Source organism: Heliangelus exortis, chromosome 7 (assembly GCF_036169615.1).
Source record: "Heliangelus exortis chromosome 7, bHelExo1.hap1, whole genome shotgun sequence".
Classification (NCBI taxonomy): Eukaryota; Metazoa; Chordata; class Aves; order Apodiformes; family Trochilidae; genus Heliangelus; species Heliangelus exortis.
In genome coordinates this window covers 3,016,222-3,036,188 of record NC_092428.1, presented here as the reverse complement: position 1 = coordinate 3,036,188, position 19,967 = coordinate 3,016,222, and the positions used below count along the sequence as shown (strand labels likewise).

Here is a 19,967-nt window from a genome sequence, read left to right as displayed (position 1 = left end):
CTCTTGCTCACATTGACTACACCAGAGTCTCCTCAAAAGGAGTAAAAGTGGATTCACAGGTTTTCTTCCTCTGAAAGAAGAACTTTGTGCCACACATACAGTGCTTCTGCCTCATCCTGCTACAGCATTCCAGCTTTCAAAGCTGCACACAACGTTTTTGACTCGTTATTTAGAAGTAAATAGCACTGCAGGGTCTTGTTCAGACCTTAAAGATATGGAAAACCATCAGCTAAGAAGAAGAGGAAAAGCTTGATGATATTCTATAAAACCAACATAGCTATAAATTTGAGCAGACCTGGGACCACGGATTAGACATCCCTGGAACAATATGCAGGATGAAACAAGGCACAAAACTCTTGCCAAAACACATGTAAAGGGAGTAAGTTCTCCAAGAACAGTTCTAAGATCCAGCAGCACAAATTTTTTATGCTTCATGCTCAACAATCCAGCAAACTTGACCTGCAGTTAACTGCAAAGCATGCAAGTGACACCCTGTTTCAAGCTCAGGGATGCTTTGCTTCCAGTTTGGGCTTGATGAGAAGAGCAACATTCATCACCTCTACCACTCCACTCTTCTTCCTAGAGGGTCTACTTCTCTGGTGCTAGTAGCTCCACCATTCACTTCAAAACAAACATTTAATTCACATTTTATTATTTATTATTTTCATAACGATGCAAAACTTTACCATGGAGAGCCACAGCTCCAAATGGCAAAATAATAGGGAAAAGAATAGCCAAATGTAATAATAAAAGATGACCACACAAATGTAATAATAAAAGATGACCACACTCCCCACAACTTATGCTAGAGTGGATCTACCTCATTGCTTCCAAGAGTTACCAGTCAAATTCAGTCACATTCACTTAATATTATTATAAAAGGATCCTGAGCCCTCAGCATGACTGCAGATAGTTGGGTATTATTTCAATAAAATGGTTTTCTTACCCATTCACATACTTTCTGTATATATTCCCACTAATAGTGCTTTTGATAAAACCCTCCAGAAAATAATTAACTTTAATAGCTCTTCTGCAGCTAAAGCTGCACAACTGGGTGGCAAATATAAATGAGCTTTTTACAGCAAAACTTAAGTCGTCAGAAGAATTATAAAGGAAAAAAAAAAAAAAAAAAGATTACAGGTTCAGCACTGCTTCTGAGGTAAAATGTATATTTGTGATAAATGTATCAAATCCCCTAAAAACTACACCCATTGAAACTTCATATTTAGGCTGATTTGCTTTCCAAATCACAGAGACTTCACAGCTGTGTACAATCTTTAAACAAGTACAACCACAGAGAAATGCTGAGAGATTTAAGAGAAATAAAAGCATGATCAGCTAGCTTGTAATCTTCTTTTCTCTTAGTCCCCTCCCTATAGCTGCATTAAATTGCCTGTTGAGAACAATAACATATTTGTGCTTTTATAGGTAGAATGATTTGTATTATATAAAGATTTGGCTAACGGAGTAAAGATGCATTCACACTGAGCTGGATTACATGCTGCTAATAATTTTCTGGATGCTCTAGGGGACCCATAATTCTGAAGGACTACAGATTAGCATTTGAATATATGCTTTGTAATACGTCTCAAAGGAGATTTTTTCTCATTTACTCTTTTTGCTGTTTTTCTAGAACCACACTAACCAGCTATCAAATCACCGAAAGCACTTGGGAGGGCAGAGCAGACCACAGTCAAGTTTTCATGCCTCATCCCCACACAGTTTTAAGAGTACACACAAAATCTTTTTCTGACTCTGATTCACATGTCAGGGTAACCAGAAGATGTGGTCAGGTTTGCTCTGTGTCTGCTGAGTAAATGGGTAACTCAGCAAGCAAACCAGCATCAGTTGCTCTGAGCAAAAACCTCAAGCTACCTAGAAAGCTGCTTTTGCTGTGGGTTGGTTCCTGTTTGATTAAGCTACCTGGAAATACCCTGTTTTACCAAACTAATAAAACAACTCCCATGGTAAAGAGATATTCCTCAAAACTCTAATGTTATTTCTGTTACTGAGTATATGCTTCACATAGACCAGATTCCTATACTTGTGTTGTCAAGAAGCACTGAACTCTTATGGCCACCATTTGCTAAACACTGAAATCTCTGTAACCCTTGCATGGATTTTCATAATCTTTTGAATATTTAGTGCTTTGAAACAGCCTTAAAAGTATATGGGTCTCTAATATACATCATATGCTCAGACCAACATAACTGGGAAGCACAGTAGAATGTTTCATATGTAAAAACTTGCTTTTCTTAGTGTTCTAATGGTCACCTAGCAAGGACACGTTCACTGGACAAATTATACTTTTCCTGACCTTTGCTTCTCAGTTATAATTAGTTGTCTGGTCTCAGTTGATTACAGTGCAAACAAAGACTGATAAACCCACCTTGGCTGCCTGTACTTGTTACAACACAGCTGCCAACTGTCTAACTCTTCTAATAAAAAACTATTTTCCAAAGGTTTGTTTTATTGCATGTATGACTCCCTTATTGGTTAGCATTTTGGAGTTGTGGAAAAGGTTATGAATTTAGAAACTGACTGCATTCATATCATATTTAAAACTTAATGCTATTTTATTAAAGACATATGGGCCTCCAAAGTACACATATTAAATGTCATGTAAGAAAAGTAGCAGTTTAAATCATGGTCAAATTCATTTTTGACATGACTCCTGAGGCTTCCCAAGATCTGAACTATTTCTTTGTAAATCTGGCAGTTTAACCACACTCATAAATCACTTTCAAAGCATATTATTTCTTAATTTTACTGCATTAGAGAGCATTTGGCCTACACAGTGAACTGTTTGTAACCGTTATGTGAACAAAGTTGTATATTTAGTCTTACAATGTGGGAAGAAAAAAAAGAAGTCGAAATTTCTCAATCCTGAATTTACTTCTTATTTTAACCCAAATACACACTTCCTAATGAAACTTGCCAGAGAAAGATATGTGGGACACTTTGCTGTATTGAAATAACAGAAAACTTCAGGTCCTTCTGCTTCAAGCCCATAAATCAGAAACACAAAGGCAACTGTAATTTAATCACTAAGCAAACATCCGACAGCTTCTTTTACAGGAAAGAATGCCTAAGGTTTCCAAGCCCCACCAAAGTTGAAAGAAAAATGAATCATCTTTGGGGAAATGCACCAGTGTTTAGTAGGCACCTTGACACAATCACATCTGATCCATTAGAACCAAAGGGTACCTTAAATACACTTAAAAATGGAATGCACATCAGGAGAGATTCTCTGCCTGCTGAAGTCACAAGAAGCTCTGCTCCAAAACAGAACAGGATTCAAAGCAATGCCATTTTCCAATCATTATTGCAAATTTTTTTACCTATGGGAAGAGGTCCCAACAGCAGAGTTAATTACAACTTGTATGCTTTCCTACCCACATTTTGTCCTTGGATACTGTGAAAAACAAAGGCAGATTAAAATAAAACAACTGCAAATGCTTTATACTCTCACTAATTCCTTCAAACAGAACATCAGTCATCAGTCACAAATGTTTCTCAGGTTTTTCTCCAGACACTGAAGTCCCCATTTTCCCTTGAAAAGAGGATGTGTAACTAAAATCACCAAACCTTACATGCCTTATGTTGGCTCCATTGTCTGCAAGATGGTCAAAATGTTGTTCAGTAAAGGTTTTCAAGAAAGTCAAAACTTTGGTCTTTAAAGTGGGCAGGGGAAAAAAAAATTAAACACTGGGAGGGGGGGAAATCCAAGTTAAAAGAAATCAAAACAAGATTTTGGTCTAAGATTTCTTAAAGAGTTTAAAAGGATGATTGGATCAGGATAAGTCTGTGCCTTTTACCCAGATCAATAAAGATTCCAGGTGTTCAAGCTGACTGTTCCACTGCCCCTAAAGTCAATTGAAAAATCTGTTACTTAGAACAAGGTGTAATTAGGACTGTGTCATGGAACCAGGCACAGAATTCAATAGGGTTATTTTCCCTGTATTTTAACACTGAGAGGTTGGCATCAGCTTCAAGCAACATTCAGGAACTGGAACCAGAATCTGTAAATTCAATATGATTCTAAGGGAGCAGATGAAACTGTGCTGCATCTTTTTCCTTTGACAAAGGGGATGGTTTGAGAACCTCATTATGCCAAAAAAGGTCCAGGTTTTCTTGCAAAATATCCCTTTGGTCTACACATTTCTGGTAAGAGTAGTAGTTTGCCACTGCTGCTTCTCTCTCAGAAATCTTGGTGAGACCAGCAGCTTTCAGGAAAAAAAAAATTAATTATTATTGGACCTTTTTTATGGCTTGGAATTAATACATATTCTAACCATACTATTTCAATGGGAACAACTCACCAATGGGATTGAGAGTACATGAGAGTGCCTGCAAGTTTAAGGGAAAAATCAAAAAAAATCACCCATAAGAAACAAAAGAATAGAAATAAGCTGGCCCAGAGTTTTGCCAATGCCATATTAAATACTGTTGTTTTATTTTTTAAAAATGCAACCTATCAGGTGTCATCTGACAAGGAGCTCCACTGCATAGGCTTTTTTCTGAACAGAGGAAGGACAGAAGAGTGCAGACAGCTCTGCTTGTACAGCAACAGCTTTTCCATTTCCAAAAGAAAACCAAACAAAACTTAGAGGATAAAATTCTGGCCGTGCTGATCCATGGGGAGTTTGAAGCAATTGGGATTCTGATCTGACAGTGTTACATTCTTCTGCATGGCATTGTGTGAAGGAGACTGAATAGGCTGATCACAAGACAAAAGCCAGACCATATGTTTGCAGCACCTGATAAATGAAGTTTCCATAGTTCTGAACCCAGAAATTGGAAAAAAAAACCAACAAAAAAAATAACAAAAAAAAAAAAAAAAAAAAAAACCAGGAGTAATAAACAAGTTGTCATGCTAGCTTCTGCAATTAAAGGGATGTGTTAATGATATACAGTGCCTACTGCATTCATCAGAGAACCTCTAAGTGCTTTACAAATATTAAGTAAGTCTTACAAAGGGATCAATTTGCTCACTACTACTGAAAGACAGACACCTTTCAGGTGCAAAGTAGCAGCTGGTTAACTAGCACACTGCAACACTACATAACAGTTTAGGGCAGAAGGTGGAGAAGAATGCTTTAGTAAATTGAGACTGCAGAGAAATCCACAGAGGAAGAATGTAATTACCTGAATTGGAATCAGGCCAGGCTCCAGGAGTAACACCCCTTCCTATGTGAAAAGTGCAGTGGGATCATTAATGGCTGAAAGGACACCAGCTTCATGACAATCTGATCCCTTTTTTTTTTTTTTTAATTTTTCAAAGAATAATTTCAGAAAAGAGACATCACCTTCTGTATCATTGGCAGCAATTAGATACTGAGATGTAGCCTACACAATACCTTCCCAAAGAGCTGAAGATATAGCCATAGGTTTTTCAAGAATTATCACCCCAAGAACTAAGAATGAAGGGAGAGTCTTTGTCCCTACACTGATGCACAGATGACCCATATGTGTCCCTTCTTTCTTCTGGACAGCTGGAATTACAGCAAGCTAAGCAAAGGGGATACATTCCTTTGCTATTTCAGCAGCTGCATGTTTTCAGCTCCATCCCCACTGTTTAAACCTCACTGCTTTTCTCTCATTTACTGACTGAGGTTCTCTCTCTCTGACCATGTGACGATACAAAAAAAAAAATGCGATGATACAAAAAAAAAAAAAAAAAAAAAAAAAGAAAAAAACCCCAAAAAACCAATCATCTCCCTTTAAATGTCTCAGCTTGTAGGACTGAGTATGCAATCTTCTTACTTTCCAAGCTCCCTGTAGCTCAGATTCATGCCTTCAACTTTGCTGCCATAACTGTCTTTGCCCCCTCTTTGCATCCTGACCCTTCTCTCCCCTCTGTTGCCTCCTTTTTCCCAAGCCTGCCTTTCAGTTTGCTTTCACACAGCTGCCCTTGCAGGCACTTGGAAGGCAACTCTTAGCAGCCTGACCTTAGCAGCCTGCTCTAGATCCTGTTATTAATTCCACTTGTTTCCAGGAGCAAGAGCTGTCTCACATCATGCACAGATTCACAGCCAAATCACGTTTATCCTTAGGTTTCTTCACTGGGGCAAGATGTAGAACAAGCAAGTGAAAAACATTTGTCTGCTATTCATCACATGCAAAGACAGTGGGATCTCTTGCACAATAACTTCAACCACAAGCTGGAGCCCACGGCTCTCCTTCATATGCACATTTAATCTGATCCATAATCAAAGGAAACATGAAAGAAGCAATGACATCTTGCTAATTACTGAATTATTTCATCCAAAGATGCATATTAAGCAAGAGCCAAACTACAGCAACACTGCTTGTTGACTTGCACCCTTTTATACAGTAACTTTATATCTGTAGGTTCACATATCCTTCTCCAGCCTCTCACATTACTACAATCACTCATCTGATTTTAATAGAACTTGAAAAAGCATGTATCACCATTGGGCACTTTGATAATGAGCTTTTCCTATCAGCTTAAACACAAGAATGATGACAGTGATCTGAAAGCAAACAGCACAGGTTTTAGCTCACCTTATTTCTTAAGCTCCACTGCCTAAATATTTACTCTTCCCATCACTGTAAAATATTTCCCCTCCACCCTCCAGGTAGCAGCATGAGCAAGGATCACATCCACTCATTACATGAAACACAGGCATTAGAGTTGCCTTTCTGCTTAAGCATCTCCATCTGAGTTCCTCAGAGACCAAAATGCTATGTCAGGTGTTATAACTTGTTGTGAAAACAATGCATCTGAGGAGGAAAAAAATTCAAAACACTTATACTGCCAGCTTTTGTTATACTGAGTTTCCTTTATACCCAGTGGACAAGATGCTCCTGGTAAAGCTGCAAGAAAGCAGAAGAACTCCATGTAATATTAATTCAGTTACTTGGAAGTATACCCATGGATACCTGCTGATGATTTGGTCCTGTAAGATCCAAGATTGCTACGTGTGACCAAATGCACACTGCTTGCTTTTGCCACTATAAATTAAACTCCTAAAAATGTTCACCTTAACCATGCAGTAAGCTAAAAAATAGCTGTTGGACACTGAGGTTGCAAAACACTGGGAAATAGATGTATTTTATAAAAGAAAGTCCATTAATCTTGTATTGACCAATTAAATTTATACTTAGGGAGAACTACAATAGTGGCTATCTACTCACAGCAACACATTTTAGATGTAATGGATATATCCCACATTTTATCATGGAGATGAAATGATCATTAATATAGACCTTTAAAATAGGAAATTATGATGTGCTTTGATACACTATAATTTAAGTTTGTTTCCATGATATGCAACATAAAAACACAGAGTCCTAAAACGCGTTCTCGATCCCCGTCCTGCTTCACACCCCCCCGAGTTTCCAAGATGAAACAACTGGAAGTACAATTCACACACCTATAAATCAAAGAAGGTAGAGTTTTAAATAATTACGTGGAGAAATGACAAGTACACTCTTTGTAGAAGCAGGGATGAATAATTACAAAGCTGGGACATAATTAAGCAATTTCGACTGTCGTATTCTTGAGCTGTCTTTCTGATGTGAAGTGCTGTCATGCCCAGGAACACACTGGACAGGCATCTTCCACTTTGATCTCCACTTATGCCACTGAAATGAGGTCATGGTCTGGTCATTAAACAAGGCTTCCTCAGCTGGCTCAATGCCTCTTAGCCAGCCAGGCTCCCCCAATCTTTATTAAAATCAGGCATGATACAACGTTCAATATTTTGACAAAAGAAAAGATGAGCACCCCGGCATAATGAAGTTGAGCTCACTTACAGAGTGAGATGGAACACTGCATTGTAACATTAAGCTGTTTTCTAATAAATGACTGCATCTTGCCACAAGACAGTCATATCACAAACAGATGCATTTTACACAAAGGATGAAATGAAGCAAAGCACAAGAAAGTGCAGCGTTCTGTTAACAAAAATGAAAAAAACGGGGAAAAATGAAAGTAAAAAGATTTATACAAAATAAAATATTTATGACTTAGTGATGACTGATGATTGCTAGATACTTTTGCATTCCAGTAAACACAAGCTAGTCAGATGGAAATTTCTTGCTTTTATTCTCATTTTGTGTATTTTTTCTTGGTGGGCCATTTTGCTCTCCCAAGTATTTCATGTCAAGACTAAAATGAAAACAACTCCCCACATCACAGCCTCCTCAGATCATCACTCTGCTTTTTATGCTGAATAAGCCATACCATCTTCTGCTTATCATAATGAGGAAAAGCCCCACCTAACTTAGGATTTTTTTTCTTTTGTTTTTTTTCTGAAACAGCAGGTCTGATGGGCTTAGTGTTGTCACTACATCCGTCAGAAAAACATTTCCATGAGGCAACCACCAACTCCATTCCTGGCAAGCACGTGGTGATGGAGTGGCTACTGCCTCAGGGGAAAAAAAAAAAAACCAAAACATTCCTAGGAAATTCACTATCAGCAGGGTCTTATGGAACTGGGTCAATTTTTTAAGGAGTTTTTCAGCTGACCCATAATGGATGTGCTAGAGTCTTCCTCTTAGTTTGGATCAAGGTGTTATTTTCCTCTAACTAAAGCCTACAACACCTCTGTCTGGAATATTTGGCTGAAGCTGGTCAAAAAACTTAATTTAAAATTTATAGGATATGATGCAATTTGAAGCTTATATAAAAAAACCACTGCTTATTATGGTCTGACTATAGCTGTGGATAGCTAAATACACACTCATCTGCATCTAGAAACACACATGCAAAGAAAACTATCACAGTGTTCTCAGACACAAAGACTTTGCATGCAGGTGAACCAAAAGCATGAATATCTTAGGAAACAAGCACAAATTCACAACAATTTTTAAAGAGTTTTATGTCTGCTCTGCACCCAATTTTATATTTATTTTAAATTGGCCACTTCTGTAATACGTACATAATGTAGTATGATGAGGGTAATTTTCCAGCACCTTAAGAAGCATTAATTCACATCATGAAAGGCATTTACAGTTTGTACAAAACCATTTATTAAAAAAAAAAAATAAAAAATAAAGAAGTCCCAACCTTCAGTATGGCAAAAAAAAAGAGCAAATTTGAGCCCTCTGAAAATTTGCTGAAATAAATGCACGTTTTCTCATAAGACTTAGTGGGTAAATAATTCAAAACTATGCAAAAGGTTCAATTACTGATATAAAAGATAAAGATGTTACCTCTGTGAAGTAATTTACCCTTAGCTATTGACTTAAAAACAGGTTTTAACCAAAAAAGGAACTTTAGTTTTAAGCAACAGACACTAATTTTCTTCTCTTAAACTATTAAGCTGGTTAAATTTCAAAAAGGCTTTTAAATGTAAAATGTAATAACCAATAGAATTACCAAAAAGCCCCCACACTTCACGAGATCCAAAATCTGATCAGATAAAAGTCATAAAAGATGACAACACACTAAGAACTATAAAAGACCATTGCATATGAAGAATTACCACAGGCAGACATGCAAAGTGCCTTTAGCCAGATTCAGCAAAGATGATTTGCTGGGAATAAGATATCCAGAACAGCTTAGAAATAATTTCATTTATTACACACAGGAAGTTGAAATAATAAAAAACCAATACATTAAAGCTAGGCTTCTATCAGAACTGTTAACATTTTAGTAGTAATAAATGAATCAGTCAATTAATTTGTTGTGCACTGCAATTGTACTTGTGATAATGCATTTACCTAGCAACACTCTTATGCTACCAAACAGTGCATTTCCATAACTCCTACATTATTATTCAGCATTATTGGAAATCTGCAATAAATTATTGATGGTATATTTTGGAGAACAAACCAGCAAACGGAAAGCAAGGAGACTGAAAACTTGAGTGGGGTTATGAAGAAAGATCTGCAGCACTAAAATGTTCTGAGGCTCAGATTGCTGTTATCACATATTGATCAATGATGGGAAAAAGGAGGAACTCACATTCACAGCAGCAGTGTGCCCAGAGTTGCTTCAAGTGGTACCAAAAGCTCAGATTACTGAAACTGTCTCTCTGCTGCTGTCAGTGCTTATTAGCAGGGCACCACATTAAGTAACATCATACAAAATTAGAATCAGCTGGCCCACTAAAAGCCAATAAACACCAGAGGTGTGAGCTCTGCAACAGACATTTGTGTTGAACGTAGAAGGCAGGAGACATCTTGTCTGAAAAATTTCATTCTTTCCCAAAAGCATATTGCACAGTTGCTACACATCTTCAGAAAGGGTAAAAATATTCTTTTGAGCTCAGTGACACATATTAGTTATTTTGCTTTAGGAAACAGAGCTTGGAGACCAGAAATTTGATAACAAACCCACAGTCCATTAGCCAGGTGTACCAGTAATGCTTGATATTAAACCACAGAAAAATTCTTCAGGCTTGTGTCCATCACCTGACCACACTTACCAGCCCTACTGCAAAGTTGAAAGGTTTTATCTGTTACTCAGTGAAAGACACAGCCAAGCTTTTGGACTTCTTTAAAAATAGTGTTAAAGAATCCCATTGTTGTTACTTTTTCCATCAACTTTCCTACCTTAGCATCCTTGGGCTTGACCACTTTCATGAAGGCACCTCTCACCAAGGCTTCCTCTCTCTCCCTTCTGGTCACTTTCCGAGTATCAAGAAACTTCAGGTTTGTCAGTTTGTGCAGGACAAAATATCTGCCAGAAAGCAAGTGCACACAGTTAAAATCCAGCAATAAACCAAGACACACTCACAGACTAAATGACTTTAAAATAACAGCAATGAAGAGCAATGGCCTTTGTTTTCCTCTCTCTTCACCTTTCTCATGCAACAGAGTGTATATATAAAGTTACCATACTTCACTCTCACAAATAAAGCTTGTTGAAAAATGCCTTTAACAAAATAGAATAAATTTGAAATGGCTCTGGAGTGTCATTTTGGAAAAAGAATTTCTGAGTAACTCCAAAGATCCCATTCCTAAATTGCAAGGCAAAGAACCTGAGACACAGCAACCTGCTAGCTATCTTCTCCAAAAGAACTTTCAGAAAATATGCATTTGCCAAGACTTCTGCAGATTTTGTTTTCCTAAAAAAAAAATAAATAATACAATTATCTTCTGCAGATTTTGTTTTCCTAAAAAAAAGAATACAATTATCAGCAACATTAGAGACCTTGGCTCCTTGCTTGCAGAGGGAGAGAACATGGCAGATCAGAGACTAAGGCACAAAAGCATGGCAAAATTAAATGTTCAACCACCTTGAGTACATGCTATTCACAAATGTGAAGCAGACATTGCAAAGTGAAGGAAGTGCCAGATTTTTCCTGGCAGGGGCTAGGAAGGTGACTGATAATGTTCCTCATGCCTATCTGCTTTGCATAAAACTCCTGTCAGTCAGAGAGGCTCCTGATCGTACCTATCCCTCCTGGTACTGGGAATAAGAAATTAAAGTACAAGATAAGTCTGCATTTTAGGGGGAAAAAAAAACAGCACGCAAATAATGTGGGTTTAAAAGGTAAGATATATGTTATCATCCTGTTGTCAAGACCAGATAAACAGGTGAACAAGACTGTGAGACTCCCCCTGTACACAGCCCAGCAAAACATCATGCTGCAAATGGACCTTCCAGCCAAGCACACCTTTCCTCTGAGGCAACAGCTTGGTGAACAAATTTACTGAAAATGCTCAGTTCTGAGATGCTCAGATAGTTCAGATGTTGAGTCCTCCATCTGGGACATTCAGTGATATTAGAAGAAGAAAAAGAGAGAGTCCCTTCACAAACCAGAACATGTCCTAAGATCTTTTATTAAACACCAGCTACAAATCTACAAGAGTGACACATTCTCAGGCTCCTCCCAGCTTTCCTGGCTGCCCTTCCAGTCCTCCCTGGCATTTTGCTGGTCCTTATCTTTCAGGAGGAGAAGCTCTCCATCTTGCATTGCTGGCAGAAAAGCTCTGATGACAACAGATTCCTTCAAATGAAGACATGTACAGAAGGAAACAATATGTCAAGACTGAAGAAGAGTGAAGCTAAAAATGAGTAAAGACACCCACTAAGTGTAGGGTGAGAAAAGATGAATATTCAGGTGAAGAAAACATCAGTATTAGAAAATCAGCAAATGTTTAATGATGGAATGAAATATGCCATTGCAAAGCTGGCTGCAACAAAAATGACAACAGACTAAGACAGCACTGTCATCTCTGCTGACTTTGGATCACAGCCCTAATGTCAGTCTCTCAATCATCTCAAAGGAGCTTAAAATTACAATAACATTCCTTGATACAAATGTATTTTTAAACCATCCTGACTGCACTTCAAAAAACAGAATTAGCACCAGCACTTGCCAGCTCCAAAAAGAAAACAAAAAAATCCTACCCAGATAAACTAAACAGCAAACTACACCACAAGTCACAGGCTTGGGGTTGATGTTTTTAAAAATAAACTTGCACTCCCTTAAAGGGAGTAAATAATCAAAAGTAAATACCACAAAGGTAAGACAAAAATCTATCAGTGATTAGTTCTGTAGCAAACAAGGTGATTCAAAATATGCCATCTACTCAAATTCTTTTTACTAAATGGGGGACAAAAAGAATCTGTATTACAGAGAAAGAGCACACTGCTTTTTTATTAAAGGGCTGAAGAAAAGCACTGGGCTTCCTGGGTTTATTTTGGGTAGAAATATGAAGCAGCAGCTTCAATCTAAATGTAACACAAGTTTGCCATAAAAAAATCCAGGAAAGGATTACCAAAGCCCTGGAATGAACACTCCACAATATCAATTCAAGCCTTGTAAATTTAATCCAGGGTTATTTGTTGCACAAAATCCCTTTACTGTGATGTATGACTTAGTTACTGAGGTTATCACAGCAGTATCCTAAAGTTGCATAGTACATAAAACATCTCAGTTAACAATGCAGGGAGGTTAACTCCCACAGATAACCTGCTATCAGAGGGTTAGAGCAGATGACATGCCTCTGTCAGCTCTCAGGAGCTATTGATGGTTCAATCAGTTTGTTTTGAAGGTAAAGTACAACAAAAGGGCACTAAACTTATTCAAACTGTCAACAGGGACTATCTGGAATGTTGCTCGCAGGTAAGTAATTTTGGGTGTTTTAAGACTATTATCAAACACCAATAGCTGCAGAAAAAGACAGCTACTAATAACACAGAATGCAGCCATCATAAAATACTTTATGGCAGGTACCAGAATCCATAAATTGCCTGGCACGTTGCACCTGTTTTCAACTTGGAAAATCACTAGTTAAGAGAACACTTAAATGAAAAAAGATCCCCCTCTATTTCACATCAGAAGTTCAGTTGATTTTAGCTTAGAGGTTGGGAAGCAGACCCTGGACCCCCCCCCCTCTTTATTTATTTTTTTTATATATAATTTTGAAACTTAGTAATGCTCCATGTGCTCTGAGACTGCTGCTACTGGGTTTTAACATCTTTGCAGTGGTGTGGAAAAAAAAAAAAAAAAAAAGGTTATTATTTTCTGTGCTAAGGATAAAGGTGAGCTCCAGAGAGAGAGAAAAGAAAAAACATCAAAACAACACAGAACACCAGGAAGGTGTTTAGAGACCTATTTATCACTGCCTATAAAGTGATCATCTAATTCATGATGAATTAAGGAAGTGAATTCTACAAGTCAAGTTGCATTTCCTTTTGTCCAGACCCATCTTCCTCCCAGGGCCAAGGGTTCTGTGAATCTAACCTAGTAAGATACCCATCCCACACAAAACAGGAACACCCAGAGGTGGAAAAATCCCAGAGAATATCGCATTTCATGTTATTTCAGTCTTTAGTTAAGTGAAAATGACAATCAAGATTAACAATTCATTTACCAATTTTGTAAGTGTTGCATGGGATTAGAACTATTTTAACAGTTTTTACACAGACCTGTCAAGATGGTGGATAAGGGGGACAGGCTTGAGGGGGCATTTGCAAAGGAATGCAGTGAGTTTGGGACTCAGCTGCTATTGACCTTGGCAAAAGCTCAATGGGGCAAAGCTTTTTTCCTTTGAGGAAATATGTTGGGAGTTCAAAAAGGGACAGGATAAAGCCAGCTTTGAGACCAGCTCTTTATCAAACAAGACACGATTAATTTTTAATATAAAGAAATACTTTTCTGATACTCACTCCACAGCCTTCAATGAATCACAGACTTCAGTCTGACTTAGAGGGAAACTAAGCCCTATCAGCTCCCTCTTAGGGATGATTTCTCTGTGCTTCTAGTTCTCTTCTGTGTATCAATCATGACTTCAAACCCAGTCCTTGTGCTATCCCAATCCTCTGCCAAAAGCAGTGATGGTTCACACAACCTTAGGAGAGTTTCCCAGGTGAAACAAAAGGGTTCACAGAGAATGTCTAAGGCTTTCTTAAAGGATGACAAGGAAGAAAGGAACAAATCTGGTTTTAATGTATGCAAGAAATCTCTCAGTCCTGATCCAAAGCACACACAGCTGTAAGTAACATTTATGTCAGCTTCTTATATTTGTTAAATAGCTACTTTGTAACTTCATTCCCATCTAGGTTTTCAGTAGCCATTTACCTTCAGGCATAAATATTCCTTCAGTTTTAATGAGTTTTGGTACCCTACTCATTACTATTATTGAACATTTTAATACATTTTTATTCCAGAGCTGAAAACACCGTAACAACAACAAAAAGTATCACATAATATCATATTATGTAAGGGCCTTGATTCATTTATCACCTCCCTTTGAAAAGCAGACAAGTTGTAGAACATGGCTGGCCTCCTGTTACTGAAAGATAATGGCATCACCAGTGAGCCATGGTATAAGAAAATCTTAAAAGTGGCAATAAATTACTCAGGGAAATAATGATTGGGGTTTTTTAATTCCTTCTGCTACAAGCAGCATACAGTAAATTTGTATATATTGGAGTTACAGGGAAAATAAACCCTTCCACTGAACCTGAAAGTCTATGGAGAGAACTGGATTCTAAATAGTCCTTTAGTTTTTACTTTTATTATCAAAACCTGGAATGTAAATCTGTACTTTATTATCGTGGTTGATGTTTAAAACACAAAATTAATCAGGGACTGAAAAATTGAGAAGCATTTGCCCAGAAGAATGCAGAAGTGTCTAACTCTACCCACAGCATAACTGCAACATGCTCTTTGTTTCACAAAGTGTTTACTTTCATTTTTCCATTTTCCCTGCTATTGTATTTCTTTTATTTGACAATCAGAGAACATAAAAATAATATAGCTATTTCCAACTTTGAAGGGCTGATTATGCTCTCAGTTACCATTGCTGTAAACCAGAAATAATAAACAACCTGAGGTTGGCACAGTTGCCTCAGCATTCAAATGGGGAGAGAGGAAAACAAAAATCAGGATTGAGCAAACATGTTTATGGCACTCAACTACACTTTCTTCTCTAATTCTTTCTTCTGCACCACCAAAAAGTTTAACCCCCTACTCCCACCAAACAGTTTTGAGCTGGCTGCTGAATTTCAATGCAGAGTTAAGGAAGCCATGTCAGAAACAAAAAAAACCTTAAAACTTAAAAAACCCAGCATCTTCCAGAACAGAGAGCATGATGCTGGTATGAGGTTTGATCACACAGCCTCTCTGCAACCATTCTTTGGTGCTGGCCAAGTAATCCTGAGGGGCCCTCAACTTGCTCATAAATCCACCCCTTCTCCTAAAACTTCAGCCTTCTCTGCTCTATTTCCATGTAGGAAACAACACCAGGAATCAGAAAAACATCACTCTATACATCTAGCAATAATTGTAGTTATGTCTCGACTTGCTGTGTTGGGATGGGCAAACTGGGGTATAACAGACTTCAATTTATTGGGCTGAAAAAAAAATACTGCAACAGCCCTTGCTCCCAAAACCTTGCAAGTGGCTGTTGTGTGGCTATTTGATGACTATCAAACACAGGGGGGGTTTAATTCCAGGAATAACAAGGGCTCATGCAAACAGTGAAATGGCACAGATTCCTAGATTATAAAGACATAAGGAAATACCCCCATGATCTCATTAAGTACATAAAAAACACAGAGAATTACAAGAGACTTCTTCCTCCTGCTGAGCCGGCCTCAGCAGTGAGTTCCCTGCTACTGACCAAGTTTATTACTGATTATTTTCATTACTGAGCAAAGACTTCCAGTCTCTGCTTCTTGAATTGCTAGAAATGCTTCTTGAATATTCATTTATATTACCAAGCAACTTCAATAACAAGACTATTTAAAATAGATGAATAGGTTCTGTCTCAATTCTAGGAAAAAAACAAACCAACAAAAAAACCCCACGGAAACCAAATGAAAACACACTAAAAAAAATCCCCAAAACCACAATAGGAGAAAACAAAACTGCAAGGGAACTAAAAATGCTACGGAGAGGACCCAGCCTTTCAGAGAACCAAACCTGGGGGCTAGGAATAGCTGCTTCAGCTTGAAAAGTTAATCCACACAAAATGCACACACTTCCTTTCGTGCTGCTATATCTTAAGAGGACTCCATAAGGTTATCACCGTTTGCTCCCCCTGCCAAAGATACCCTATCTCCTATCTGTACTTTTAAGCTAATTTAAAATAAACTCAGGCATTTGTTTCCACTTGCCCTTGTTTCCATGTCAACAGCATTTAATGAATGCATCATTCCAGGAAATGTCAATAAGGAGGCCAAGAAGAATGAGGGAGCAGTGCAGACTTCACACATGGCACACACATCCTTCACAATCATCTTGCTTTAATGAAAAATAGGTGAGGTCACCTGCAGCACTCACAACTGGCTGGTAATACGTTCTGACCCAGCAGATTTCTCACAGTTCAGTAACACCACGTTTGAAGTTTCTCCCTGCAAACAATACACCCACAGGACTGACCAAGTGCGGGTACAAGAGAAGCAACCAGCAATTACCATGTTGACTTCTGGTACTTTGATCTCCAGGTCGTGACCTTTGCTTTCAGGCAAGCTTCAAAGTAGAGATTGTGGAATCGGTGACTTTAGAGGACTCAGTGTTTTCCAAGCTGGTTTTTTTTTCTGCTTTCCTTGCTTCCTCTTTGAGCCAGAAGCTTTCAAAACTTTCCTATCACCGTCGGATTTTAGATACTCCTCTCTTCCTTGCCCTGACCCCCAAATTTCCATTACAACATATTGCCTCTCATATACAGAAAGCATAAAAGTTAAGATAAAAAGAACTTAAAATACTTTCAAACCAAAAGGAACCCAAAACAAAAAAACACAAACCTGAAGTCTTGATGGAAAAACCCGTGAGTTTTTAAAATGAACCAAAAAATTTCAAAGTTTGATTAAAAAAAATACTGCCGAGAGGAACTTTCCATTTTCTCTTTCCAAGAAAATATTCCAATAAGACAGAGAAAATATTTTCAATTTGCCCTCTTACACTTCTGAAAAGTAAGGAGGAGTAACAGCAATGGAAACCCCCCTAGTTTTTCTTTTTTTTTCCAAAAAAATTCCATTCAAATGTTACAATGTTCCTTAGAACAAATACTTTTTCTCAAAGTCACAACAGCATTTCTAAAAAAACCCTATTTTTAATAAAAAACTATGGAAAAGCTGTAGCACTGAGATTGATAGAAATGGTTTGCCAATGGATTGCCTGAGGAACTGGATTGTAACTTCTGGAGAAAAATCCTAGTTTTATAGATTTTTTCCAATTATTTATGATAAAACCTAATTATTTTAAAAGATGTACTACTAGGGTTTATCTTGGTTACTAATATCACACTAAATCGTTGGACCTTGAGTTTTTAAAAACTTGATTTTCCACATTTTTTATGGTTGAGATTTTGAGGCATTTACGGATCTTTTTAGTATGTTGAAATGAGAAGATTAAGTAAAGCTTTGATTTCTAGCACCTCTCTCTTTCTGGTTGAGGAATTAAATAGCCTGAACTTTAATTGAACTCAGTAGGAATGAAATTAAAGCCCAATGAAAAATGAAGCTATGGTTCCAATGGTCACTGCAAAAAACTTACAAAAAGAAGTTCCTATTCAGAACAAAACTAGTTAAGAGCTTATGGTAAAGCAAAATGTTTATCTAATTTGGGTTCACTGAAATGCAACCTTTTGATATTTTCTGTGTGACAAATTTTCTCAAAAAGAAGTCTTAAGAAAAAAAGTTAGGTTAAGCCTTGAAAAAATGCTGAAATTTTCCATTGCATGTGTTTGGTTTTGAGATTTGAAGCAATACATTTGATAAAATACAAAAACTTTCTCACTCAGGAGAGCTTGCTGCTGCTAAATCTGAAGGAAATCTGCACATTTTGGGGAAAGATGAAATAAGTGGTGCCCAGGATGCTCCAGAATGAGTACTCAAACCTCTGAATTAGCTATTCAGAGTAAAATAAGAGTATTTTTAATCATTTCCACCAGGTAGGTGAATATATTCCTCTAAAAAGAGAGAGAGATGAATAGATGGGTAGGTGGATGCTTTTGAGGTTTGACTCTAGTATTCTACCAGATTCCACATAATGTAACAAATAATTATGGAAAAGGATCAGGAAGCTTCCATTACAGTAGCAGAACAGTAAGTCATTCACCTAATTAGAAGTTCACTTTCTTTCTTGAGAGAGCCTTAACTAACCTGGTTTGTATTGAAAAAAAAAAAAGCAACTACTCAGGGGTTAGAAAAATGGAGGGGAAAGAAAACAGAAGCAGTGCTGCCCTTTGCAGAAGGTGCATAAATACAATCACTTCACACTTTGACACAGTGGTTTGCCACAATGTGACCTAAAACTACCTTGACCTCCCAGAAATCAACATTTTTGCATTGAAATGAAACAACAGACACGCTTGTTTTGATGTATGGCTGTGTGACATATTATAAATATTACATCACATAACCACAGAGGATGTCAATCAATAAAGGATTTTTTCAGACAGCACTAAATGAACCATGGGTTCTTGCCTCTGAATGGTTCCTTTAACATACTACTTTTGCTTAAATGATTAATAGGAGACATATTGTCAGAAAACATACTTAAAGTGAAAAACAGTAAACTGTAGAAATATCATTCATTTTTTAAGCAATTCTCTAGTGCAAATGCCACATAAATTTACATAGAGACAGCACTATTAGGCTCTCGTAAGCTGGATAGGAGCATAAGTTCCACTTAAGTGTGAAAGCAATGGGAAAATATTTTAGTAATAAAATCTGGGCTGCTCTACTGTGTGAAAACCAAAATCCTACAGCAAAGCTGGATTCATATGTTGAATCGTTAGGAGGTTAAAGGCCTTTGGGTTAATCAAGAAATTCTGCTCAAAAATTTGGAGCAAAGGAAAAAGAATATGCACACCCAGGACAGGTATTTCTGAGCAATAAAGTGGTGCATCAAATTCATGGCACTTCCCAATAAACTTCCTCTAAGTCCCTGCCACTTTGCTTTGCAGAGTTTGGGTTACATTAGTATCAAATCAGAGCTTGACTACATAACTCAGAATACTGCAGGTGATCCACTAAAAACCAGCAAGCTGCAAGATCAGCAAAATAGTGACCAGTGCTGCTTGGCTCTGAGTTGCCTGGGGCAGCCATTTTCAGCTGAAGAATAAAAAATATGCCAGCACACAAAGACTGAAATCTTGCATCAGATCTGAGCAAGGAAAAAGAAATCCAATTATTTTATTTATATATATATACAAAAACTATGTCTCACTTGCCTACAGATGAGGAGCTATGAGAGTTACAACATATCAGCAATTATGCCACAGATTTTGAGTCTATACTCACAATCTTTATCAGTCACAAGTAGGGTTTTTCCTTTTGTTGTTTTTTTAAAAAGAAAAAACCTTGTTATTTTTAGCAATGTTTAGTTGTATCTCAGACATATAGCATTTTATCAGGCTTCCATGTTTAATATCCAGATGACCTTTTCTGTAATCTAGCTCGTTAAAATGACATCAGAGAGAGAGTTTTGGGGATTTTTCTTTGAATTTAAACAGTAACTGCTACAAGCAGCACAATACAGAAGGAGTCCTTTTTCCTATGTTCTTTAATTGTGCCTTGATAACTAGAG

The 19,967-nt window shown here is 37.4% G+C and overlaps 1 protein-coding gene across 2 annotated transcripts in view; it reads right to left on the bottom strand.

Annotated features, from left to right (window-relative positions):
* The window catches only part of LRMDA (leucine rich melanocyte differentiation associated), a 597,778-nt gene that overhangs the window by 215,367 nt on the left and 362,444 nt on the right, over positions 1 to 19,967 (bottom strand). For both annotated transcript variants that reach the window (XM_071748288.1, XM_071748289.1), the window contains one exon: positions 10,528 to 10,654. In XM_071748288.1, coding sequence (XP_071604389.1) covers positions 10,528 to 10,654 — 127 coding nt within the window. The remainder of the gene's footprint in view (positions 1 to 10,527; positions 10,655 to 19,967) is intronic.